The sequence below is a fragment of the Emys orbicularis genome, chromosome 1 (assembly GCF_028017835.1).
Source record: "Emys orbicularis isolate rEmyOrb1 chromosome 1, rEmyOrb1.hap1, whole genome shotgun sequence".
Classification (NCBI taxonomy): domain Eukaryota; kingdom Metazoa; phylum Chordata; order Testudines; family Emydidae; genus Emys; species Emys orbicularis.
The window spans coordinates 353664653-353691968 of NC_088683.1; the positions used below are offsets into that span (position 1 = coordinate 353664653).

General features: G+C 48.7%; 1 protein-coding gene across 1 annotated transcript in view; it reads left to right on the forward strand.

Annotated features, from left to right (window-relative positions):
• The window catches only part of GAB2 (GRB2 associated binding protein 2), a 191521-nt gene extending 164709 nt beyond the window's left edge, over window positions 1-26812 (forward strand). The window contains exons 3-10 of the mRNA XM_065423771.1: window positions 3801-4041; window positions 13361-13947; window positions 15008-15102; window positions 17499-17775; window positions 21376-21466; window positions 23641-23743; window positions 24949-25074; window positions 26669-26812. Coding sequence (XP_065279843.1) covers window positions 3801-4041; window positions 13361-13947; window positions 15008-15102; window positions 17499-17775; window positions 21376-21466; window positions 23641-23743; window positions 24949-25074; window positions 26669-26812 — 1664 coding nt within the window. The remainder of the gene's footprint in view (window positions 1-3800; window positions 4042-13360; window positions 13948-15007; window positions 15103-17498; window positions 17776-21375; window positions 21467-23640; window positions 23744-24948; window positions 25075-26668) is intronic.
• Window positions 26813-27316: the final 504 nt, after the last annotated feature.

Below are 27316 nucleotides of genomic sequence, written 5' to 3' on the forward strand. Positions count from 1 at the left end.
CCACCCCCCACTCACTTCATCCCCTCTCCCTCCGTCATTCGCTCTCCCCCACCCTCGCTCACTTGCTCATTTTCACTAGGCTGGGGCAGGGGATTGGGGTGCAGGAGGGGATGAGGGGTCCGGCTGGGGGTGCGGGCTCTGGGGTGGGGCCGGGGATGAGGGGTTTGGAGTGTGGAAGGGGGGTCTGGGCTGGGTCTGGGGATTGGGGTGCTGGAGGGGATGAGGGCTCCAGCTGGGGGTGCAGGCCGGAGATGAGGGGTTTGGGGTGCAGTAGTGGGCTCAGGGCTGGGGCTGGGGATTGGGGTGCAGGAGTGGGCTAAGGGATGGGGCAGGGTTGGGGTACTGGAGGGGATGAGGGCTCCAGCTGGGGGTGAGGGCTCTGGGGTGGGTCTGGGGATGAGGGGTTTGGGGTGCAGGAGGGGGCTCAGTGCTGGGGATTGGGATGCAGGAGGAGGTGCAGGGTGCAGGCTCTGGGAGGGAGTTTGGGTGCAGGAGGGGGCTCAGAGCTGGGGCAGGGCCTTGGAGTGCAGGGGTGTGGGGTGTGGGCTCCGGGCAGCGCTTACCTCAGGCGGCTCCCAGAAGCAGCAGCATGGGGGAGGGATAGCTCAGTAGTTTGAGCATTAGCCTTCTAAACCCAGGGTTGTGAGTTCAATCCTTGAGGGGACCACTTAGGGATCTGGGGCAAAATCAGTGCTTAGTCCTACTAGTGAAGGCAGGGGGCTGGACTTGATGACCTTTCAGGGTCCCTTCCAGCTCTATGAGATAGGTATATCTCCATATATTTATTTATTTAACATGTCCCTGCGGCCCTTAGGTGGAGGCTTGGTCACGGAGGCTCTGTGTGTCCTAAGCGCCGCCAAACAGCTGTTAGGCGGCGGAAGGGCGGAAAGTGGAGGGGAGGAGCGGGGACGTGGCACGCTTGGGAGGCGGGGGGGGGAAGCTTGGCTGCTGGTGGGTGCCGAGCACCCACTAATATTTCCCTGTGGGTGCTCCAGCCCCAGAGCACCGACGGAGTCAGTGCCTATGCTGTTTGTCGTTCAGGGTCTGTATGTGTGTGAGCTAGGTGAAACCTTGTTATGGATTGAGTTAAAACCTTGTTGAGATTAATGGACGTGAATGAACTCTTCAGTTAACATAACTGTAAGGATAAATTAATCACAATCCCCCTAAGACAAAAGGGTTATGTGACCCTGCCCGAGAGTTTTAGACTGTGTGGGCAGAAGAGTTTTTGCTGAGTATTGTAAATTCAAGCAGAGGCCTATAAGTACAGTACAGCCCTGGAAGAAGCTGGAGAGAGAGCTTTTGGGTCTGATGCTGGCTAAAGAGGTTTAGGGTTGTAAGCAACAAACCCTGGTTTGGGTTCCTCCTGGGTTTGGAGGAGCAGGACTTTGTACATTCCTGGTAAATAAACAAGATTGCATCAAAGAAATATCAACCTCTATCATCTATTTCTCGTCCCAACTGGAACACTCACAGGCTTTGATTAGCCACTTGGGTCAAAATGGGAATTAGTGGGTGACGTTCTTTGGCCTGTGCACTGCAGAAAGACAGACCGGCTGATCATAATCAATATCTATGAATCCCTATGGGTGGTCCCAGCAGATCATAGTAGCGGCAAACGAGCAGTTTGCACTGTTGTTGACTGTGCTGTGCCGGCTCCATGGAGAGAGGATTTAATTCCCCAGGACTGTCAATCAGGCACTTTTCCCATCAACACTACATTAGTTAAAATCACAGCTATAAAAATGGTGACTTCAGTACCATATGACTAGAGTTTTATATGCACTGTGATTACGTGTCTCGCCTGGGAGCCCTTGAAACCACTTTAACTAAACTGGCTCTGCTTTTCCAATATATATTGTCCCTTGTTTTTATGGGGCTTACAGCCTGGCTGTAAAAATTCATGCCTGGTTCAAGTTCTTGGAGCACATTTATCGGAGAGCTGGGATGACAGTGGGATTGCTGTAGGGGCGTTGGGTGGAAATACAGTTAGTATTTTAAAACATGTTTTCTCTTTCAACAACAGTGCAGAGGCAGTGTTAGGTAGTGGCTAGAGAAGTGGACTTTGAGTTACGCCTTGCATCTCTTCCCACTTCCCCTGGTGTAAATCAGAAATAGCTCTATTGGAGTCAATAGAGTTACACCATAAAACCAGTAGGAGAGGAGAATCAGGACTCTGGAATGCCTTCCTGCTCTGCCACTGACTCAATATGGGACCTTGGACAAGACACCTCACTTCTCCGTGCCTCAGTTTACCCTGCTGTAACTAGGATGTAATAATGATCCCAGACCGGTGTGTGGTGAGGTGTATTGAACACCTGTCTCTAACGCCTCTGAGGAGTTCTTTGGATGAGAAACACGATTCATTATTTAAAAACTCCCATTTGTAAACTGATGTTCCAGTGAGTTCATGACGATGCTAGGGCCTGATTCCTGGCAGATTTGTGCCTTGTGTAGTCATTTACCCTTATGCAAAGTGAGCACAAAAAAGGGTGTAAAATGCTGCCACTGTATGCTGGTAACGTTGTGGACTCACTGGGCACAGGTGTGAATGGCTACCCAAGGCAGGGAAGAATCAGGCTCCCTCGCCTCAGGGTGTCCCAGCAAGGCAAATGCAGCCAGCCACCTCCTTCTTGTATTCCCTCCTCAGGATCAATTGGGGCTAAGCTTGAAGGCAAGAACTTGAGAACTAAAGAACTTGTTGTTTAGGGAGGCCCTTAGGAGCCCTTCAGTGGGAGCCTGATTTAATTCTTTCCTATGCAGAGACCCTGAATTTGATTCTCCTCTCATGCTGGTTTGTCACCAGTGTGACCTCCTTGACTTCAGGGAACATTCTCCTGATTTTCACTGGAGTAAATGAGAGGATAAACAGTATCCTATTCCTGTCAAGTGCTGAGACCCTCCTGCTAGGTGACTTCCATCACCACACATGACCAGGCCCTTGGTCCATTTACTCCACGACCACATAATTCCTTCTGTTTCTCCATATTCGCCTGCAGAGAAGGTGGTGTTTGATGCTGCCAGTTTATAGTTGCACCATTGGACCCAGTTTATAGTTCCTGGATGTATTTGTATGTGTACATCACCTAGGTGGCTTTGTTGGCAGATACTCACTAACTTAACACCAGCACAAATAACTGTGTTTCCCTATGCTGAGGAACATGAGGGGTTCCTGCATGACTATGTCACTAATAACCATATGCAAAACCATCTCCCTCTCCCTGAACGCCTGGGCATTTTCCTAAGAATCTAAAGTTCAAATTATTAAGGACAAGGTTGGCATGAATCATTAATGCTTGTGAAAGGCACCAGATGGGCAACCTGGAGAATTAAATCTTGTCTTTATCCACAGCCTGGAGGGTGGGAACACAAGTTTGCCCACGCTGCCCCGCCAATGTGTTTCAGTCATGATCTGGAGGTGAGAATACAGTTTAGACTCCCATGGCCCATTCAGTGGTTGGATTGCCTGCAAAGCTGCTGTTGGACTGGTGGCTTTTGCACTGTGTTATTTTTAAGTGCTTCACAGCTGAGATCTCTAGACAGGTATAATTTTGATGACTGAAAGTAAGTGCCTAATTGAGTGGTAATGCGGAGTGGCCCTGGGGGTAGACCACCTTCCTGCAGAGCCAGGTGATGGGTGTTCTATTCCTGCCTCTGTCCTTAGCCCAGTGAGTGGTTTTGGGCAGGCCACTGTATGTCTTGCTTTCCTCCTCCACCTTTGTATGGTGCTTGTAGATCTATGGCTAGAAAGGGCTAGCGGTTTGCGTGCTAATAATCCTCATTGTATTTTTCTCACACAGACACTCTGAGGAACATTCCCTTGGTGAGCCATGGTCCGCGCTCCTCCCCAGCCGAGCTAAACAGCTCCAACCACCATCTGCTCAGAGAACGCAAGTCGTCAGCTCCTGCCCACTCCAGCCAACCTACCTTGTTCACTTTCGATTCACCTGCCAACCACGTCCAGACCACCTTGTCTGCCAGCGCCCCACAGGACTATCTCTTCCTGCACCAGTGTATGAGCCGAAAATCAGAAAATACAAGGTACAGTAGGAGGCCTATGGGCAAACATAGGGGGAAACCCTGTAACATCAGCAATGATATTCCAGGCTCAGAGCTATATCCAGAGGGAGCGCTGGTGGTTGGCTACAGCATAGGCATTCTGGGGGGGGGTCTACTTCCAGTTCTGCCACTGACTGACTACCTGATCTTGGACAAGTCACTTAATCTGACATATCTATCACTGACATCAATGAGAATTGTGCCTTGATCAAAGGCATGATGTCAGCCTTAGCGCATCAGTAAATCGAGGCAGCTGAAGAGAGGGTAATGATGGCTCTAAACTATCTTCATGTTCCCCCGATCCCCACAGCTGCTGTGGGGTGGGGTGGCCCATGGCATAATTTAGAGCAGCCTTGGGGGTCATCTACATTACACCCAGCTGTAAAGGCTTCCAGGGGGCTGTTCCAATGCTAGGGATTGCCAGCATGTAGCTGAACTGTGGCCACGCCCTCTCTCCCTCTCTATGTCCATGACATGCCCCCTATGCTGGAGTGCCTGAGAGGGGGCAGTTAAGAAGTGACTATGCCAGCCAAAGGAATTTTCTAGCCCTTCCGCACTGCAAGAATCTGACCTATCATTTCCAGTTTTAACCTTTAGGCAAAGCTTTCTGGACAAAATAACCATTTTTCCATTTCAAGGCACTAATGGCCACTGATGGACCTATCCTCCGTGAACTGATCTAATTCTTTTTTGAACCCAGTTGTACTTTTGCCTGCAGTTTGACACCCTTCTGACGTTTCATACGGTGACTATGCAAACCTGCTGTAACCCAGACCTTGGGTTTGCATCACAGCTGTCAGTTGCGTTCAGTGCAGTATTTATGGGAGAATGGCAGCCATCCCACCTCCCAGCCGGAAGGGCTGCCTTAAACAGTGGAGAGCCGGTTTGCAGAGTATAAGCAACGAGGAGGGACCACTGAGAGAATGAGAGGGGAGTAAAGGTCACAGCACAACTGGATTGCTGGGATTGGGGGCTTCTCCTGAGTTCCCACAGAATTTCCCTGCTGCATCTGTCTTTCACTAACAATAAAATTTTTTTACTTCAGATGGAATTAATGAAACATTATAAATAACCCTCCTCATGGTCCAGCTGTTAGACGCCTCTTGGAGACCAAAGACCATTCTGCACACATCCTCTGCAAGCCTAGTGACAGAGGAATCTGAGACAAGGAGGAAACATAACAAGGGCTAGACATCCTTGGAGTAGGAATAAGACCATCCCTTACACCAGCGACCTGGTCTAGCGCTGTGCAAATAATGGATTTTTCGGTTCACTGATAAGTCTGAAAAATTGGAGGGGGGAGGAGGGGAAATAGTTTCAGGCTGAAGTGGATACAATTATTTTTAAAATTTTCAGTGAATCGAAAAGTAAAACTAAACTTTGTTTTGGGTTGAACAACATGTTTTGTTTTGATTTTGAGCCTTTTTAATTGGTTCTGAATTGTTTTTAAAAGTAAAATTATAGGAAATTTCTAAACAAAAAGTTGCTTCAGACTGAAAATATTGAAACGTTTCATTTTGAAAAGGCTGAAATGAAACATGTCCAGATTTTAAGAAGTTTTGTGTTTCGTTTTCGGCACATGAATTCGCAAAACATTTTCGTGTCACCAAATCAGCGTTTTTCGCTGGAAAAAGTTACACTCGAAAAATGTTGCCCCGTTCTAACCTGGACTCTATAGAAATATTTCGAATGCCTAGAGAAGCATCTGCAGGTACATTAGTTGGGATAAAAATAATAAGGCCTGTCAACCGTCATGATCATGGTATCAGCTGATCTCCAGTAGGGGTCTGGAAGAAAATTCCTTCCCTGACGCATGGTTACAGCCCAAAGTGAGGTGTCAGGGCTCCTTGGTACTGTTCCCATGTAACCTCTCTGGGTCTTACCCAGCTGTAAAATGGGGATAATAATAGCGATGTGGCAGCGGCGTTAGGGGGAACTGACTAATTAACCTTTGCAAAGTACTTTCAGATCCTCAGATGAAAGGCAAAGCAAGGCTCTTCCTCTGGGGCATCTGGCGTAATTCACTATCAGAGTCAAAATACCCGGAACCAAATTCCCAGGGCTGAGCATCCACTTGGTGTAATTCAGCATTGTCTTGTGATGCTCAGTCTTTGTCAAATGAGTCTATTTCTTAGCGCCATCTTGTGATGGTTTCTGTGAACAGCAGCACCTTTATCGCCACACATTGTGGGAGACGTGTCCAGACCTTAAAATAGAAACAAAACCATCTTCTCGCTGGCCCTTGCCCGCCCGGTGTACAAAAGTTACGCACCTCAGAAACAAATTGTACCTCCCCTGTGTAATTTACTGCAGGCAAAATCTTCTCTGGAACACTATTATCAGTGGCAAAACAAGGCCACACAGGACCCTGGTTCCAGAAGAGGCTAAGGGCCCATTTCCCAATTCTGAAATCTAAAATTTTCTTTGTCCCCAAACTACCCACCACCCCACGACATCCCCCATTTCCCCTACAATGCCCACAACTCACTGCACTGCCCCCGACATACCCCACTCACCCCTAACCCCTCACCCTGCAGCCCCCCCACACTCCCCACTCACCCCATAGCCCACCAACTCCCCCCCAGCCCCTTACCCACCACCCCCAGGATCTTCTGGGTCACACCAGCACCTCTCATCCCCCAGCTCAGTGCTCTGTTCCCGACCAGGGGCATGTGCAGGAATTTAAACCTGGCTGCTTTTGGAGGGGCGCCTGCTGTCAGCTCCCGCCACGGCCCCGGGGCTGGAGGAGCCCTCTCTCCCCACCGTGGCCCTGGGGCTAGAGGGGCTGTCAGCTCCTGCCATGGCCCCGGGGCCGAGGAGCTCACTCTCCCCGCCGCAGTCCCAGGGCTGGATGAGTTCTGTGCCCCCATCGATTATTGGGGGGCGTGCCCCTGCTTGCCTTCCCTTGTGCACTCCCCTGCTTCCGATGTGGGCTAGGCCAGCTCCACCCAATCCCAGCCATCCATCAGTTCAGCAAATGCCCATTGTCTGCCCTGCTCTGACATGGCAAAAGCCAAATTGGAGTGATGAGTGGTGCTGCGATTCCATGTGCCAAGTTGCAATGCAACTTGCTCAGATTTGGCCAGGCCACGCTCCTGGCCATGATGGAGAGGCAGCTGGACCAAACCTGAGCACCCACGCACCCAGTCACAGTGCCACTCAGATTCGGCCTGGCCTCCCCTCTCTCCAATGGAGGGATGGCAGGGCAAAATTTGAGTGAGCAGCATTGTGACTCTGTGCACCAGTTGAAGTGCTGGAGTGTCGCTCTATCTGGGTAGGCCCCCATAACCTCATGGGCCCTGGTGCAACTGTACCACTTGAACCATTGTACTTATGCCACTGAATATTATTTCCTCCTAATATCTCTGTTATTGATGCAACACAAGGCTGTATGATGTGTATAAATAACAGGAAAGTAACAGATATAATCACAGGCAGACAGAAACTGTTAAAAGAAGGTTAAGGTTGCAAAGTCAAGCACAGAAAAGTTAGGAAATGCCAGGATTACATAAGAATGGTCCATCTAGCCCAGGATCCTGTCTTCTGACAGTGGCCAGTGCCAGATGCTTCAGGAGGAATGAACAGAACAGGGCAATTATTAAGTGATCCATCCCCTGGCTTCCACGCCCAGCTTTTGGCAGTTGGAGGCTTAGGACACCCAGAGCGTGAAGTTGCATCCCTGACCATCTTGGCTAATAGCTATTGATGGACCTGTCCTCCGTGAACTTATCTAATTCTTTTTTGAACCCAGTTATACTTTTGGCCTTCACAACATCCCCTGGCAAGGAGTTCCATGGGTTGACTGTGTTGTGTAAAGTAATACTTCCTTTTGTTTGTTTTAAACCTGCTGCCTATTAATTTCATTGGATGACCCCTGGTTCTTGGGTTATGTGAAGGGGTAAATAAATTAAGGGTGCCCACACAGGCGAGTGCTGAAAGCACAGGAGAGTCCATCTCCAAGCTCTCAGTTCTGCTTCAGCAGCCATTGAGGTTTGGCGAAGTTATAAGCAACTGAAAATAGGGTTTTATAGTAGAAAGCTTAGGGCAGTCTTACCTATAGGTGGTGCTATCCGCTTTCCCCCTGGTTTGGGGTGATGTTGTGAAAGTTTTGTCTAACTCTAGTGCTGATGCCCGTGCAGCTTAAACTGATAGTGTATGGAAATGACAGGAGCAACTCAAGCCCACAGCACCCAATTACAACCCCACAAACACCTGGATGTATGGATCAGCTGTTCTGTCTCCAGTATGGAATGTCCCAGGTGATGGGGCTTCCAGCCATTCTCTTTGTAGATCATCCACATCCTAGAGACCAGGCAGGTTATGTTTCCCTGTATCCAGCCTATATTTGCCTTTGCCAAATTTCATCCCTTTTCTTCTAGTTGCACCCTCTTGGATCACCCTAAATAAATCCTCTCCTTCTTTGGGGCTTGCACCCTGCAGATATTTGTTATGTATTGCTTGCACACCCTTGTTTGTCCTGTCACCAAGTTATACAGAATTGGGCCAGAGTTTCAGAGGATATAAACTGCTGTAACTCCACTGAAATCCAAGGAGCAGGAGGGTTGGAGGTCTACCTGATATTCAGCATGACCATAGCATGCAGAGCAACACGGCACAGCAACAACCAAGGAGTCCTCTATGCCCACTAGATTTGCTTGTGTGTTGGTATTATTTTGAACACCCACGTCTATAGCACTGCAGATTTACACAGTGCTTTGCAAGCCCAGCTAAAGGCATCTTGCTTTCAAGAGCTTCCAATCTAAGTGATACAAAATAAACAAAAGCAAGTATAGGTGAGGGAGGGCAACAGATGATGAGAACAAGGCAGAGACTGTTTGCAGGCTGAACAGTATTTTAAGGAAAGATGCAAAAGTTGCCCTTCTGGAACAGCCGCTAATTGAATTAAGGGGCTGATCTAGCTGAGCTAAGGCCCAGTTGTGGAGCTGCTCCAGGCACCCAACCTCCCATCAGAGCCAGTGGTAGGGTTACCATACGTCCAGATTTTCCCGGACATGTCCAGCTTTTTGGTCCTCAAATCCCCGTCCGGGAGGAAATTCTGAAAAGCCGGGCATGTCCAGGAAAATAGGGAGGGGTCGTGGGGCTTGGATCCGGGCTGGAGCCGTTGGGGCCGGAGCCGGAGCCGGAGCCGCTGGGGCTGGCTGTGCTCGGCTGCCGGCTGGCACCGCTCGGCCAGAACCGGGGCCCGAGCCGGGCCAGAGCCGTTGGGACCGGGGCTGGGGGTGCTCGGCCGGGGCCAGGGCCGGGGCCGGGCCGGAGCCGCTCGGCTGGAACTGGGGCCCGAGCCGAGCCGGGCCGGAGTCGCTGGGACCGGGGTTGGGGGTGCTCGGCCGCCGGCCGGCGCCGCTCGGCCGGGGCCAGTGCCCCGGGGCCCGAGCTGAGCTAGAGTCGCCGGGGCCAGGGCCGGGGCGGGCCGGAACCGGGGCCGGCACCCCAGGGCCCGAGCCAAGCTGGGCCGGGCCGGAGACACCGGGGCCAGAGCCACTCGGCCGGGGGGGCCGGACTGGGCCGCGCCTCCTCGCGCCCCCTGCCACCGCCCCAGCCCCAGCTTACCTGCTGCCTGCCTGTTTCAGGCTTCCTGCCAACATTTGATTCGCGGGAAGCAGGGGAGGGGGAGGAGCAGGGGGAGGAGCGTTCAGGGGAGGGGTGGGGACTTCGGGGAAGGGGCGGAGTTGGGGCGGGGCAGGGGCGGGGGTTGGGGCAGGGCCGGGGCCCCGTGAAGTGTCCTCTTTTTGTTTTTTTAAAATATGGTAACCCTAGGGCCAGTGGGCGTCCCAGGCAGGATACGTTCCGTTAGAAAGGCAGAGGTTAAGGGCTGTTCTTAGGCTTCTGCAAGAGCCTGCAATTAAGACAACCCCCTGGAATATTTACAGTGGGCTGGGTTTTATCTGTGCTGCTGCCATTGGCGTGGGGCTGGAACCCTGCATAATGCTATGAGAACATCAGGCCAATGTTACATTATTAAAGAGAAGCAGGAAAATGGGCCAGTGCTTCTGTGACAGGATGCAGGGGCACTACCAGCTACCAAACAATGGTATTGAACCATTGTGACATACCAGGGTACAATTCAGGCTAATGAGTCACCCCTGCCCTCTAACCTGGGGTGTCCTTTACCATGGCTTGCTGCTGTAGCCTCCAGCCTGGACTGCTCACAAACAGCCTCCAGCATGCAAGTCACTCCCAGCAATGTGTGTGTGTGCTGCAGCCAGCCAGCCACACTTTGACTCCTACCAGCCTGGATTATGCTGCAGAGTGACCCCAACACACCCCCAGCCCCTGATCTTCCCCCAGAAATGTATGCCGTGTACTGCCCAGCCCAATCCTGGACAGTGCAAATATATTAAGTCCATTATTCCTTTAAGGGAATAATATGTACACAACTTGCTACCAATGTTCCCTCTATTTTTTTCCGTCCATGTGCAGAATGAATTTTGTTATGTGCAGAATCAATATCGAGGTAATATGCGGATGTGCACCATCACCGCCGTACTTTCATGGCAGCCCTTATCCCATCAAGAGCTCACAACGTCCTACTGCTAGCACCTAGCTGGGTCTTAGGGAAGGTCTGTCTTCAGGTGACGTCTGCAGTACCTATCTGTTCATTCCTACACCTCCTTCCACAAGGATCAGTACATGCTTCACAAACTAGACATATAAATGCACCACTGAAATGCAGCCACCTCTGGGGAGGAAAGTCAGCAGCCAGCTAGGCCAACAGCACAGAGAGCACTGTGCAGTAGTTTGGAAAGAGAAGGGGAATTTTGGTTAGGAAGGATCTTTTCCTCTTATGCAAAATGCTTGAGATATTTAATGTTCAGACAGGTCTTCATCTGTAAAGGTCTCATCTGAATGTAAAATATAATACCCCAATATTAGAAATCAAAGTAAATGTTTCTTTTTAAATCAGGACACTAAGGCTCAAAATAATTTTTAAAAACACTCAAATTCCCCTCACTACCATCCTCCTGTATTAACAATACAAAACACTTTAAAAGTCCTATCGACTATTCAATCTTCATGTTGTTTACATTTTTACACTGGATCATCTTGGACAATTAAAGTAGCACAGTCAAGTTCGCCTTCAGAGTCTCATGCACACATACAATGTTCCAATGTCTCAGTTATTAACACACACAGCTCTGTAAATTTACACAGCACTTTACAAACAACTTTCACTTCACATGAACTTCTCCCACTTCTTTCCATGAGAACACTCACATGTGTAACAGCTACATGAGTAATACTTTGCAGCATCAGCCCCCTAGAAAAACCACCTGTCCTCCTGCCCACAAAAAGCTTTGCAAACACTGCTAGGGGAGGTTTAAATCCACAACAGGGAATTGTTGTCATTGGAAATACGACAAAACAGTCACAAAAATATTTCCATGAGTCCTAGTTTTGGTCATTACCTTTTAAAACACAAATCTAAAAGCCAACCATATTTAGTACTTTTCATTTATAAATCTCAAAGTGTTTTACAGAGGAAGGTCAATATCATTATTCCCATGTGGAAAATGGGGAAACTGAGGCACAGTGTGGGGTGAGGTGACTTCCCAAGGTCACAAAGAAACTTAATGGCAGAGCTGGGGAAAGAGCCAAAGTCTCTTGATTCCCAAGGCTCCCCCAGCTCCGGGGTTGCAGCAGGGAGAGAGAGGACTCCTCCAGCCCCAGAGTTGGGAGAGAGACGTCTCTCCAGTCCCCGCTGCAGCCATGGAGCTCGGGCTGGTAGAGACGTGTCTCTCCCGTCCCCGCCGCAGAACCGGGGCGGGGGCCAGGAGAGAAGCATCTCTCCCCCCCCCCGTAGCCCTGCATGCCCCAAGCTCCTCCAAACCCCCATCACCACCCCCCACCTCACCCCACTGCCCCCACCCACCCTACACATCCTGCGTGCCAGCACTGCTGGTGTGCAGCCCTTGATGGGCCCCTGTGGGGCTGCACAGGCGCGTACCTTCGAGGGAACACAGCTTGCTACCCCAAATGGAGTGACCCAGATACTTCAACTTAAACACACTGGATTAGATAAAACAATACAACAAGTTTATCAACTACAAAGAGAGAAATTTTAAGGGAGTACAAGTAATGAGGCGTAAAAATCAGAAATGGTTACCAGAAAAATAAAGATAAAAGGCCTCCTGATGCCTAACTTAAGAAACTATATTCGATTCAAAGCAAAGTTTTCTCACCACATGATTTCAGCAGGCTTACTGACCAAACTCTTTACGTCAGGACCCCTTCTCCCAGAGTCCAACAGATGCTTCCTTTGTCTCTTCAGGTGCGGTGAATGCGCTGGACAGGAACAGAGAGAGAGAGACAGGTGCTTGGGGGAGGGAGGTGTCCTGTCCCTTTTTATAGGTTCAGTCCCCCTCTTGAAAAACATTTCCAGCTGAGACCCAGCAGACACAGAGTCTATGTGGAAGGATGTTCCCTGCTAGCTTTTTTCACCTGTTTGAACTTCCTTTGTTTTCCCTCCCTGTTTGATGACTCTGTTTACTGCTTAAATGGAAATGAAGCAAAGCATACTTTCCTTTGTTTTCGGACAGACCTGTTTGCCAACTTCTGTTTGGGCGGGGTTGTGGGGTTTGGAACATAGGTTAATAACATCACACAGGGAAATCTTATAACTTCACATACAATGTTGCCACACATATTTTATCAGGACAATACTGACCTGCAAATTATGAGTTTTCCAATGGTACCTCACAAGGCATTGTTTTTACAAAAATGATAACGAAAGGGTGTGAACACATAGGGTGACCAGATGTCCTGATTTTATAGGGACAGTCCCGATTTTTGGGTCTTTTTCTTATATAGGCTCCTATTACCCCCCAGCCCCGTCCCGATTTTTCACACTTGCTGTCTGGTCACCCTATGAACACAGGAGTGCATTCTATCACAACCAAGTCATTCCTTCCACAGGGAAGGGCTCTGACTCGTACCATCAGGGAGGTGGAGTTTGCCCAACCTAGTACACAGCCAGAGGGCTGGCCCCCTACACCTCAGATCCCAGGTTAACCATGAAAGCTCTGTGCCTCTGAATTCCCTTCCTCCTCCCCTCCTGTTGCTGCCCCCAGGTTTCCCCTCAGGGGATTTCGCTCTGTGGTGGAGCCAAATGAGGCAGGTGTCTTTATTCACTTGTACAGGCTGGGGAGGCACAGGGAGTGTCGCACGTGACTTGCCCAGGGTCACCCAGCAAGTCAGTGGCTCTCCTGACTCCCAGACTCTTGCTGTAACCATTGGCCACACTGCCTCGGAGAACTAAGCCACACCCTTTCCTCTTTCCTAGGAGCGCCAGTTTCTCCCAAGCCACACGGTCCTCGTTCTTCATGAGGAGCGACACGGCCGTTCAGAAGCTCTCCCAGGGCAACGGACACTGTGTGAACGGGGTCGGCGGGCAAGTCCACGGATTCTACAGCTTGCCGAAGCCCAGCAGGCACAATTCGGAGCTCAGGGACAGCGCCTACGACCTCCCGCGGAGCTTTGGCTCTTACGCTCACACCAAAGCCAGCCTCACGGGCTCTGACACGGATAACGAGGAGGTCTATACCTTTAAGACTCCCAACAACACCCTGTGCAAGGAGTTTGGGGAGCTCTCCACGGACTCCTATGACATCCCCGTCACCCCTCTCTCCGTATACCAGATCCCAAGGACATTCACGCTGGACAAGAACCACAACACGCTGGCCGTGGCCTCCAGTGATTCACCCGCTGCTCCCCCACCCCGGCCCCCTAAACCAGGGCAGATGGAGTCACGGTGGGGCAGCCCCCAGCAGCGCCTTCTGAATGGTGAAAGCATAGGTATGGTCTCTGTGGCGGCTACCATTCCCAGGAGGAACACGTTACCAGCCGTGGAGAACAGCAGACTACATCGAGGTAAGTGTTACATTTAAATGGGGGTGTGGTGGGGCAAGGCGTCTTTTCCCCAGATATCAAGTTGGACAGTACAGCCAAAGATGCTGACTCCATTAGAGAGAGGTGGGGCCAGATGCTCAGCCTGTGTAAATCAGCATAGTTCAACCGAAATCAATGGAGCTGCACTGGTTTATTCCAACTGAGGAGCTGGTGCTACATATTAAGGGGTTAGGCTTGTGGCATATATGAACACCCCTGAATTTTTGGGTATGTCCAGATTCTGCAGTTGGTTCTTGTCTGTATAAAGGGCTGAACCGAAACCCCAGATTCAGTCACCCCCAAACTTTGAGGAAGTTCAGATCTAGATCAAAATGCCGCCGTTCAGGCCCATCGTTTTTGCAGCTCCTGCCGGTACATTTGACTTTTAATTCAATTTATGGCCAAAGTTTTCAAAAGTTGCCACTGATTTTGGAGGCCTCGAAGTTTGGGCGCCCAACCTGAGACAACGAAAGGTAATTTTCAGTGCCCTCCAGGCCTGATTTTCAGCGCTCCAGAGCAGCTGCAGCGCCTGTTGACTTTGACTGGAGCTGTGGTTCTTCAGCACCTCTGAAAATCAGAGTCGGGCCTTCTCCAGCTGGACACACACATGACCATGCACTTTTAAAATGTTTATTGTAAAGCTGCAAGGAACTAACTGGCCGAGGAGAATAGTTAATGTAAGGTGAGGCCTTTCCCTCCAGGACACCCATTCCAGACTGAGCTAGGTCAGCTGCAGCCAAATGCTGTTACCGCCCTCACTAGCCATCAGCGAGGATAAATGAATAAAACAGTTGTGGAGTATTTAGACCGAGCTGTTTGAGATGGGATAGAAAAAAAAGAGAGAAGACTTGCACAGTTTCCGAACTCCTGGCCCAGCTACCCATGCTCTGCTAACCTAAACACACATCATTTACTGTATAGCAATAACCAGCCATAGCTAAAGGTGAGCTGTTGAGGGCTACATGTGTCAGGGGCACTATTAGAACTAGAGGAGTCACAAGCAGGCGCCGTGTGTATTGTGAATCCATGATTTGTGTTTCAGCTTCTTCCTGTGAGACTTACGAATACCCCCAGCATGGTGGCAGCAGCACAGTTCAGTCAGCAGAGTCTGTGAATGACGGGTTCAACTCATATCTGGTAAGTTGATGCTACTATCACTCACTCGTCAGTGTGTGTCATGTGTCCCTCTCAGCCACAGAGGAAGTGAATCTGCCATCCATGTATGCGACACACACATTCCATGCCCCAGGACTGGCTTTGCCTGTGGTACAATTCCGACCGGCCCCTAAATGCGCATGTAGGATGCCATTTTGTTCTACAAAATGGCGTCCATACAACATACATGCAAGGTCATGCCTTCCATGGCAAGTGTAGAATTTCGTGCCTTACTGAAAATGCCACTGTGAATCTGCTACAGCTACCAGCTTGGGGACCTAGGGCTTGAGCTGGCTCCATTGACTCAAGGGAAGTTTTGCTTTGACTTCAGTGAAAGCAGAATTGAAGCCTTCGTCCTTCAGCTCATGCTGGACCCCTGGAAGTCTCTGGTTCAACCCTGGTGATGACCACCTTAACAGTTGTTTACTAGTAGCTAGATAAGCTCACACCATTCAGAACTGAGATTTGATTTGGATGCTTACACAAACCGTATCTGACTGGCGCTTCAGCTCAGAGAAGCATCAAAGAGATTGGATGCTTGTTGAAACATCCTGCGTTTTAACCATTGGACTAAACTACGAAGGGAAGTGATGGATTCTCCATCTCTTGATGTCTTCAGGTCAACACGGGATGCTTTAATGGAAGACATGCTTTAGCCAAACACAAGTTATGCAGGGGTAACTGGGTGAAATGTAAGGGCCTGTGATATGCAGGGGATCAGACTAGATGATTTAATGGTCTTTTCTGGAAATATAATCTATAAATCTGAATCTATGGTTCTGCAGAGCTGGGCTGGAAATGTTGCCAGCACAGACTCTATCATGAGAATTCTGATATTTCCTGCTTCCTTTTGAACTGGAAATACCATTAAACCAGCCTCTTGCGCTGCATTTCTGTCACGGCTGGAGCCAGGACATGCAGAGATGCATGAAAAACAGAGTTAGCTGAAGTATTTTCTAACCTCCGAGAAGGTTCAGTTCAGTCTGAAGTTTGCGTGAGTTTATCTGGATGGATTCCCCCATCCCATCTTTAATCCCCACCCTGAACTTGGAACTCAGTGAGATGTTTTGATAAAGATCGTTATCAGAGCTGTGTGCAAAATTCACAGTGGAAATTTAAAAACTCCTTTCTGAATTTGCAGAGCTTCTGCAATCATGCTCTGAGGCCACAAGAAGGGGTCCAGATCTGGGAATTCAAACCATCCTCCCAGCTCAAGTTGCTTGTGATACTCAGAGCCTACTACAGCATCTTGAAAAGCCAGAGTTCCTGAGCTGGAAGAATTGAGAGGCAGAGTTATTTGCAGGACATTATAGGGACACTGCAAAGCCAGTCCACCTCACAGCAGGCTGTCCCAACTATCCCTGTGAGGGAGCCAGTGTCATGATGGGAGGTGGCTAAGGTGGAGTGGAGGGGCCAATGTATGGGACCTGCTTTCCAGGAAAGGTAGAGGAAACTGATAATTCCTCATGTACTTAGGTCACATCCGGAGACTGGATAGACTTGTTGTTGGAGACGTGGTCACTAGAAATACTGATAGGTGGAAATGTGGTGAGGTGGCCTTGTTTACTTCTCTATTGACTGTGAAGTTGGGTCTCAATGGACATCTAGAAGACAAACATCCACAGAGTGCTGGGGGAGGACCCTGTGGTTGTGGTATATATTGGTACAAATGACATAGGGAGGTGTAGGAAGGAGGTCTTGGAATCTTAATTAGGGTGTTGGACCACACCTGGGCCAGCTAATCAGGGAACCATCAGGGTCTCAACGCGAGGATGAGAAGGTGTTGTAGAGGGAGGTTTACATTTATTGGAGATTCCTTAAGGAAAGGGGGAGACCTGATACCAAAGGGATGGGCTTCACCTTAACCCAAGTAGAAACTAGCACAGGGGGATTATTAAAACCAGGAGCTGGGGGAAAGCTGACAGGTGCTATGGAGCACTTGGGTTGGGCAAAGACACCCGCTAAGGAGGACAGGAACTGTCAGCTCCTTGGGGCAGGGATTATTTCCTCTTTCCCTGTTTGGAAAGTGCCTAGCACACCTTAGGCAATGCTGGAGATCAATTGTAATATTAAAGGTAACTCTGCCTCTCTCTAGCAGTAAAGGCTAGCCCAGAAATTACAGCGGAATGGGAGCAAAGAGAGGTTGAGGATCAGCACCAGAACTCCCCTGAACTGGGAACTGTTTGTCGTTCAGATCCAATGGCTGACGTGAATTTGGCAGCTTTGACCCCATCTCCAGTGTAAATGTCTGCTCACTGTGATAGGGAGGGATTACACTCTGGGGTCTAGGCCACAGTGAGTAACGCTGAATACTGCTGCTCGTATTCCATACCTCACTAAATATCTTCTTGACCCTTGACCTCCCCTGTGCTTTCCAGCAAGCCACAGTGGCTCGCTCCCACAGTGCTGACTCCGAGGACAATTATGTCCCAATGAACCCAGGCTCCTCGTCCCTGCTGAACATGGAGAAAGCGAATGACAATTCCCAGAATCTCTACATCCCCATGAGCCCTGGTCCGCACCACTTTGACCTGCTGGGATTGTCCTCGACGACCCTCCCAGTCCATAAAGGAGGAGCCATTTCCCAGTGCCACAGGCGGCTGAGCGAAATCCAGCCCCCTCCAGTCAACCGCAACCTCAAACCTGACCGGAAAGGTAAGACCAGTTCCTTGGACAGAAACACCTGTACTTGAGGGGAATCTTCACAGGAACTCTACTGTGACTAGTTATAATACTACAGACAGCTGAATAGAGGTATCAGCTTGTGCCACATAACCATGGGGGAACAGTAGTGCACAGCCTCCAAGCAAACACGGGGAGGGGAACTCACTGCCTTCCAGAGCCCTCCAGAACATATTGACTGCCATGGCCCTGTGCGGGGAACCAGTCCCTGCCCCAGCACAGCCAGCCAGCTGCGCTGGCCACTGTTAGAGCAACTCGGAAAATTACTTACGGAACAGAATATAAATGTCTAAAAAATTAAACTTTTTAACCTTTTTCCAAATCGAAAATTTGGGGGGAATTTTTGTTCCATGAGAAAGTTTGGTTTTTCAATTTGATTTGGGGGGGAAAACTGAAGTTTTGGAATTTACCATGAAACAAAAATTCCAATTTCTGAGCAGCTCTAACCAGGATCTGTGTACAGGGACAAAACCTTAGCCCTAGCCCCACCCCCTACCCCTACTCCTACTCCTACCCCTACCCCTACTCCTACTCCTCCCTACGCCAATTTCATCTTCAGGGATGGCACAGTCTTCATAGCCCTTATGCACAATAAGTGGAATTCTTCCTGGCCTTTACACAAGGCCCTATAATTGGAAAGGTCCTTGCTCCCCCTCCCTCATCCTTTAAGAAACAGAAGAAATCTGTCCCATAGCAAGTAATCTGTATACCAAAAAATGTACCTTCAAATCAGCTACTTGCCATACCGGTCATGTGTCACTATGGGCCTGCTAACATCCCCATTGTCTTCAAAGGGAGCTGGAACAGCACTGCCTTAATAGCTGTGCATGGTCTCTCCCCAGAACCTGCCATTATAGTGAAAGGTCCAAGCGGGAAATACTGTACAGAGCTCCATCCTCCTCATGTGGTGCCACTAGGCACCACAGCTCTTTCTGAGGGGAAGGTGGTGGTGTGGTTAAGGCACTGGCATCTGGCACTGTACGTTCAAGCCCTGATTCTGTCTCAGGCTTCCTGTATGACCTTGGGTTAGTCTCTTAGTCCCCCTCTGTAAAATGGGGATACCAGTTCTGTTTAGACTTGCAGCAGGGACTGTTTCTTGCTATGGGTACTTCTACGCTTTGAGCTGGCAGTGTAATTGAGGAGACATACCCCTGCTAGCTCTGACCGAGCTAGCGCACTAAAAATAAAGCACAGCCATGGCAGCACAAGCAGTGGGAGGGGCTAGCTACCCGAGGTACGTGCTTGCGCAGCTAACCATGGTGGTTGCAGTCTACTTTTAGCATGCTAGCTCCATCAGAGCTCACGCGGCGCGGGTATGTCTCCTTGTTCTGGAAGTTATACCTCCAGCTCAAAGTGGAGACGTACACCATGGGTATGTACAGCGCCTAGCACCATCTCTGTAGCCACTGCCATAACACCAATAATCATCTGAGTTCAGGAAACAGCAGGAGACCTTTTAAGCTGTCGTTTTTCAATTGTCATAACTGATTAATTAACCATTAGCTTAAATCAGGGCCAGTGCAAGGCCACCTTGCGGGCCCCCCCCGCCCCAGCCCTGCGGCAGCTCCCTGCCCTCCCCCACCCTGAGGGCCCCCCCCCCGCGGCAGCTCCCCCTCCCCGCCCTGAGGCGCCCCCCTCCCCCCGCAGCAGCTCCCCCCCCCCCGGGGAGCCGTGCGGCAGCTCCCCACCCCAGCTCACCTCTGCTCCACCTCCTCCCCTGAGCACGCCACCCCCGCTCTAACTCTCCTCCCCTCCCAGGCTTGCGGCGCCAAACAGCTGATTGGCGCTGCAAGCCTGGGAGGCGGGAGAAGTGGACTGCGCGCTCGGGGAGGGGGCGTAGCAGAGATGAGCTGGGGTGGGGAGCTGCCGCGGGGGGGGTGTGCCTCAGGACGGGGGGGGAACTGCCGCAGGACTCCCCACCCCAGCTCACCTCTGCTACGCTCCCTCCCCGAGCACGCCGCCCCCTCCAACAATGACAATAATTGCATGGAGCGGCCGCTGTGCTGGGAGAGGGAGTCTGAGCCTCACGTGTCAGCGCACCACCGGCAGCCCAGCCCAGGAATGCTGTAAAAAAAACCCGCTTTTTGGCGCCCCCAAATCTTGGCGACCTAGGCAACCGCCTCGTTTGCCTTAATGGTAGCACCGGCCCTGGCTTAAATTCACCATTTTGAAAATGAAATAACGGACTGGAATTCAGAGCACCTTGGAAAGTCTCCTAGTTTCTCACACATTCAGATGGAAGCTGCCGCCCAGTGCGGTGGGGCATGAAATGCAGGAATCGCTGGGTAAATTCTCTGGCCAGTGTCACATAAGAATTCAGACTAGATGCTCTAATGGGCCCTTCTGGGCATAAAATCTATGGCTCTGTGAGATACTGATTGTGTGAGGGTGCTTTTCAACAGGCATGAGGTGCCCAGCACATGACAGGATTAGGCCACTAGTCTGTGTTTTAAGAACATAAGAACGACCATACTGGGTCAGACCAATGGTCCATCTAGGCCAGTATCCTGTCTTCTGAAGTGGCCAATGCCAGGTGCTTCAGAGGGAGTGAACAGAACAAGTCAGTTATTGAGTGATCCATCCCCTGTCGTCCACTCCCAGCTTCTGGCAGCCAGACGCTTAGGGACACCCAGAGCATGGGGTTGCATCCCTGACCATCTTGGCTAATAGCCACTGATGGACCTGTCCTCCATGAACGTATCTAGTTCTTTTTTGAACCCAGTTATACTTTTGTCCTTCACAACATCCCCTGGCAACAAGTTCCACAGGTTGACTGTGCGTTGTGTGAAGAAGTATTTCCTTATGTTTGTTTTAAACCTATTGCCTATTCATTTCACTGGGTGACCCCTGGTCCTTGTGTTATATGAAGGGGTAAATACCTTATTCACTTTCTCCACACCATTCACGATTTTATAGACCTCTATCATATCCCTCCTTAGTTGTCTATTTTCACAGTATCAACATGGTAGCCGCCTATTGTTACAAAGTGCTGTATTATTACTGTTAGTTATTCCCATTCTTTCTGGACAGCAGCGCTCTCCTCTCCTTTGTAATGAGCTACATGTTACAGGGCAGATTTCCTTTTAAAATGCTTAATGGAAAACCTTCTGGTCAGAGCCCACTGCAATTAAGTGGCATGTTGATAATGTTAATTTCTGACTGACGATCAATAGAGGGAGGCTTTTCCGAGTCTAATGGGCATCAGTGTTTCTTTAATAAGCCACGCCTACATGCTGTCCTGCTGGGTGTTTTTGGGTCCTATCATTCCCATAGAAGACACATTCACCCCTCTGGGGCCCATACGACGGAACTCCCATTGGAGCCAGCGGGAGTTGGGTGTGCACATGGGAGGGATGATTTCTGCTCTGATTTCCCGTGACCCTTGCATGAATGACTGCAGGAATGTTGTGGCTTGGAATGCTCCTTGACAGTTGATCATCTGATGATCAAAGTGTTGATCATCCACGTGACTGTGGACGTTTTTGCATTTTATTTTTTAAAATACGGTGATTTAGTGTTAAGGAGAGTTTAAAGAACGCGTTCACTGATGTATAAATCCTCCTTCTGTGACAGCAAAGCCAACGCCTCTGGACCTGAGGAACAACACGGTTATTGATGAGCTTCCTTTCAAATCGCCGGTCACCAAATCTTGGTCCAGACCAACGTGAGTACATTGGGGGGAGTCTTAACTCCTGCAACACCATCATGGACCAAGCTCAGGCCGTGTCCACATTAGCTGGACTTACTTAGCTTCAGGGTGATAGATTGTGATGGCATAGCTAATGCACCAGAAGCCACATTCTAGTCTCAGTAATATCTGCATCATTCTGGAATATGGCCATTGCAGGTGATGGAGACGCTGGATTTACACCAGTGTGACTGAGATGTAACTAACCATAGATCTCCAGTGTAGGCAGCACCAAAAAGCGCCTTCAGGTTCTTGTTGTGCTGGTCTCTTTAACGTCTCTTGCTGTTAACGGGATGCGTCTTCTATCTTGCAAGGCTTGTGTTTTGATTCTGAGCTGGAGATGGGCCCCAGCTGCAAAGTCTGGAGCCAGATCTGAATTTTCTAAAAGCTTGAGGATGTCTGGATTCAGGGTTTTTGCTTGGTCCGTTTTATAAGCACGGGCCAGCTGCAAAGTTTCGATCTGGATCAGACTTTCTCAAAGCATGTTGATGTTGAGATCAGAAGTCCCAGTCTTGGCCCCAATTCTAGCCCATCCAGAGAAATGTATCAGCATTTGCTAATTTTCTACCTGGTGGTGTGATAAAACTCTGTGAATACAGAAGAATTGCCTCAAATTCCACATTGAAATCCAGTGCATTACAAAGTGCTAATTACCAAAAGTCCAATGTTTAATCTCATTTGGAGATTGTTGCCTTTTTCAGAATTGTGCATAAACCAAACCACTCCTAAGTCAGATAGTTTTGGTCCAAACTCAGAGCAAGGGTGGTCATTGGCTGGCTGAGGTTTACAAAATCTTTGAGTGATCCCAGACTCAGCCGAACCTGGAGTCAATATATGGTTTCATATCAAAATTAGCTAAAACCCACAGTGTCAATGCAAAACAGGATGGCACTCAAAAGGTTTTGACTGAGTTTTGCTTTGAGAGCCCTTAAAGCAGGGAGGCAACCTATGGCACGTGTGCCAAAGGCGGCACGTGAGCTGATTTTCAGTGGCACTCACACTGCCTGGGTCCTGGCCACTGGTCCGGGGAGCTCTGCATTTTAATTTAATTTTAAATGAAGCTTCTTAAACATTTTAAAAACCTTATTTACTTTACATACAACAATAGTTTAGTTATATATTATAGACTTATAGAAAGAGACCTTCTAAAAAAATTAAAATGTATGACTGGCACGCGAAACCTTAAATTAGAGTGAATAAATGAAGATTCGGCACACCGACCCCTGCCTTAAAGCAAAGCTCAGCTGTGAGGAACTCTGCAAATTGGAACTAAAGAGCTTCATACCAAACCCTCTAAGCCAAAAGTGCCGGGATTCACACAACTCCAGTTCTGCCACTAGTTCATAGTCTGACATTGTCCTATATGAGGACATTAGCTGTTATGACTGTTATAATAAATTGGATTGTTTGGAGACTGACTGCAGGGCATGAGAGCTGTGTGCTCAGATCACTACATTAGGAAACATACAGAGCTTGGGTTTTGATTGACAGGACGCCTGACCCCACAGAAGCTAATGGATTTTTCTCTTATCGACTAATTTTATGACCCTTTTTTACTGCAAGGCAACCAATAGCTTTTTATGATGGGGACTTCAGTAACAGACTCTGATTGCATTATGTTATTCCTTATACAGTAATTAGATCTGGTTGACTGAAAACAAGATGAGGCCTTCAAGGTTTAGCCTTCCATCAAAATGCAAGTAGGCTACTGCACAGTAAACGCAAGCTTGAAGCTGTGATTAGTATGGAGGGGAAATGGCACGAGAAGCTCGGGGGCTCTATGTGCTGTCATAAGGGGATTGCAATTAAATACATCCTGTGAGATAAAAGAGTTTATGGAGCCTGGACTCTAGTAATATGATAGCAGGAGAATTGAGGCGACATAAAGAAACACGGTGATATTAAACAGAAATGAGCCAGAGCTAAGGGCCCAAATCTGGATCCTCCCTGAACTATGGGAAGCTTGGGTTGTGGAGACAAACTTTAGAAATGGTCCTTCTTAAGTGGCACCAAAACACTGGATCTCATCCATGAGCAGCAGGAAAGTTCAGACTTGGATCCCAGCTCTGCAACTCTGACCCCATCCCTAGTAAGTGGTGAGCAGTGGGGTCCTGCGGCTGTAACTAACCCATTGGCACCTCTCATTACAGCCAGACTTTCAACTCCAGCGCCTCACAATACTGCCGCCCAGTCTCCACCCAGAGCATCACCAGCACTGACTCGGGAGACAGCGAGGAAAACTATGTGGCCATGGTAAGTCCTGTTAGCACTGTCGAGCTTCCTAAGCAAGGCACCTATGTCCTGCAGTGACTTGGGCTCTATAAATGCAAACCACGGGTAGTGACCGCAGTGTTAAAGATACTCAGATCTATGGTGATAAGGACAGTATATATCCTTATATGGATTACAGGGTGGTTGTTTGTAACATGGCATTCTAACATGTATCTATATGGAACATCCTATTGTTTTTTAATTATTGTTTTACGTTGTGGGAGCAGAGAATGAGAGTGGACACAGACATGTCGTGTGCTTCTCCCTCCCGCACCAGAAAACTCAAAAATGACCCTCCCTTTATTAAGTACTACTCTACATCATATCATGGTCCTCTCTGGGAACTGGAGGACCAAAAACTCTATTATTTTAATTCCATACCACATTTTATTGTACCTGTTTATTTTTAGATTGATTTTTAGACCCTTCTCCCACAGGAAGTGCTGGCATTCTCTGACTGTGTATGGGGCAGGAGCCATCTATACTGCCCCAAGCATGAAAAGGCAGGTTCCCACTGCTATAACCAGTGACATTGATGAAAGAGACAGGAGAATTTGTGTCTCTTACAAAGCTGCTACCCCATGACCTATTATTAATCAATTGTATTTAAGCTTACACAGAGCTCTTCGTCATGCTGGGAAATGTATTCAGAGTGTGTACACATTTCCCAGACCTGAAGAAGAACTCTGTGTTAGCTTGAAAGCTTGTCTCTCTCACCAACAGCAGGTTCAATAAAAGATACTACCTCACCCACCTTGTCTCTCTAATATCCTGGGACCACCATGGCTACAGCACATTGCATACAGTTGTATTTAAATCTACCTGCAGGGCAGTGTAGCGAAGTGTAATGATGATTCTGGGCCCAATTATGGCCATGCTAAGGCCTGGTTCCAGCAAAGCACTTAAGCATACGTTTAACTTCAGGCATGTGAGTAGTTCCATTGAAGTCAATGACACTGCTCAGGTGCATCAAGTTAAGCATGTGATTTGGGCTATGGGACCCCATTGAATTCAGACCACTGAGTTGTTCTCATGGCTCTTGACCCAAATTGCAGAGGGGAAGTGAGAGGAGAATTCAGGCCAGGCCCTCGCTTAAAGTGCTACCAGTGATGGATTTTGGATTTAGGTCCCTTGTATTCTCCTTGTTTTATTAACACTTTTTTTCTCCCACCTCTTTCCTACATTAGCAAAATCCTGTTTCTGCTTCTCCGGTTCCTAGTGGCACCAACAGCCCAGCAGCAAAAAAGAGTTCGGGGAGTGTGGATTATCTAGCCCTGGACTTCCAGCCAAACTCACCTGGGCCACACAGAAAGGTATCTGGGGTTTTTTTTTTAATTTTTTAATTTAATATTATGTATTTTTAATGGTTTGAAACCAGCTCAACAAACAGTAGGGGCTTGATTCTCGGCTGAGATAAGGAGGCACTGCTTCAGTGATGTCAATGGTGTTGGATCTGGCCCTGTATATTATTCTAGGCCAAATTCCACCCTTGCAGCTGTACTGGAGGTGTAACTAAGATCATTGGAGGCAACGGCTTTTATGGTTGTAAATGAGAGCGGAATTTGGCCCACCTACTATAGATCCTATATTAGGCCTAATTCAGCTTCCACTGAAGTCAATGGGAAGATGCCCCTTTCTATGGGAGCTGGATTAGGTCCCCTCATTCCTTTCTTACATTTTCAGATGCAGGATCTCCAAAGTGCCCTGGCCTAAATTATCCAAAATGACTTGTGATTTGGATGCCCAACTTGAGGCACCTGGAAGGCGACTGCTTTTTAGAAAGTGCTGAGCACCCAGCCATGGAAAATCAGGCTGCCCTTACGGTGCATCAAGTTGAGCATCAAAATCACAAGTCACTTTTGAAAAGCGAAGTCCCCATCTATGAGCCAAATTCTGCTGAGCCAATTAAGATGCTGCCAAATGAGGACTAGCCGGCAGGAGCAGATGGACTAGTGAGGGGAAACACCAGCAAAATGGCTTCTAGATAACATGGAATGGAATTAGTGGCTCTTCAATATGTTCAAATATGTATCTTAAATACAATTCACCTGTATGCTATATAGTATCTTCCATGCCAACTACATGGATTACAGAACAAAACAATACACATACTTGAGAGGTGGCATAAAGCCACCAAAATCTAATCTGGATCCAGTTTAAGATTTTCTGAACCTCCAAAGTTTGGATCTGGGATTTTCGATTGTGTTTCTCTAAAAGAGTTAAGCAACTGCAGAGGGACAAGAAAATTAAAGTACTCTGAAAAGCAACTATGTAAAAACAGCATCTTCTCACTCAGCAGATCTGCTCCTTCTGTGAATTTGGAGCCGCACCTGCTTCTTTGAATGACAAAAATAATCTTTTACTCCTTGTTAGCCCTTCAGAGCCAACACAGCTAAGAGAGGGGGGGCTGGATTCTAGTCCTTCTACTGTGTCGCTAACAGTGTCTTACTGAGAAGGAAAGAACCCAGTTGGACTCTCAGATCCCAGGCTGTGTTTGCAGCGCTGGCAGTTAGAAAGCAATATTGTTTTGCTTGTAAACTGAGCACATTTGACACAGAGTCACTGAGAGACAATAAACATGGAAACCCAGGGTACCATTTTACACTCTTCTTTCAGACCAGGCTTTCACTTTGGGCCTGATCCAAAGCCTGTTAAGTCAATAGGAGTTTTTTGATGAAGGCCTCATTAAGAAATAAGAGGGATCTAAAAAAAGGATTTGTAAGTCATATAAATGAAGAGCTACCAAGGCTAAGATATAGGCAGGTGGTTCCAGATAGCAAGAGCTGCAGAGGAGAAGACTCGTGCAGTATGAGGGGTGAGATAGTACGAGAGGACAGAGATGAGGCCAGCAGAGTAGGTAGATGTACTATCACTACGTCACGCTGTGTTCTCCTCCCCTGTACCCAGCCCTCCACATCGTCAGTCGCCTCAGACGAGAAAGTCGATTATGTGCAGGTTGACAAAGAGAAGACACAAGCCCTGCAGAACACCATGCAGGAGTGGACTGACGTCCGGCAATCAGCAGAGCCCATTAAGAGCATGAAGCAGTAATGGACGGGGCAGATGGGGACAGCCATCCAGACAGGCAAATGTCCAACGGGTTTTCCCAGGCTGGGGTTCCCCTGGGTATGCGAGCTCACTTTGGGGTTGCATTTCTACAGTACTGTTGTTTGGGTCTTTTTTTTTTTAAGAAACTTAATTTCAGGGGAAGACTTGGCAGATATTGTTTGCCAGTGACAAAGACCAACTACTTGCAGTGGCTGGGCTTGTGCTATTACTTTAGCTGCTGGCTATACTGTTCAGGAACTTAAAACTTAGCAATACTGGGGTCACAAATGCCCAGCATGTCTTTTGCTTACAGCTGTTATTAAAGCCACCTTGTACCTGCTAACACTGTAGTATCTCTCTCAGTCTTCTTCCGTACTGTACACCTGAACTGTGCCGAATGTATACTGGTTTGGTGGCGTCTTTTACAGGACACAGATTCCCGCTCCATACCATAGGGTGGTCCTGACCTCTTCAACCTCTTCAAAAACAATGGGCAACCGCCAGGTC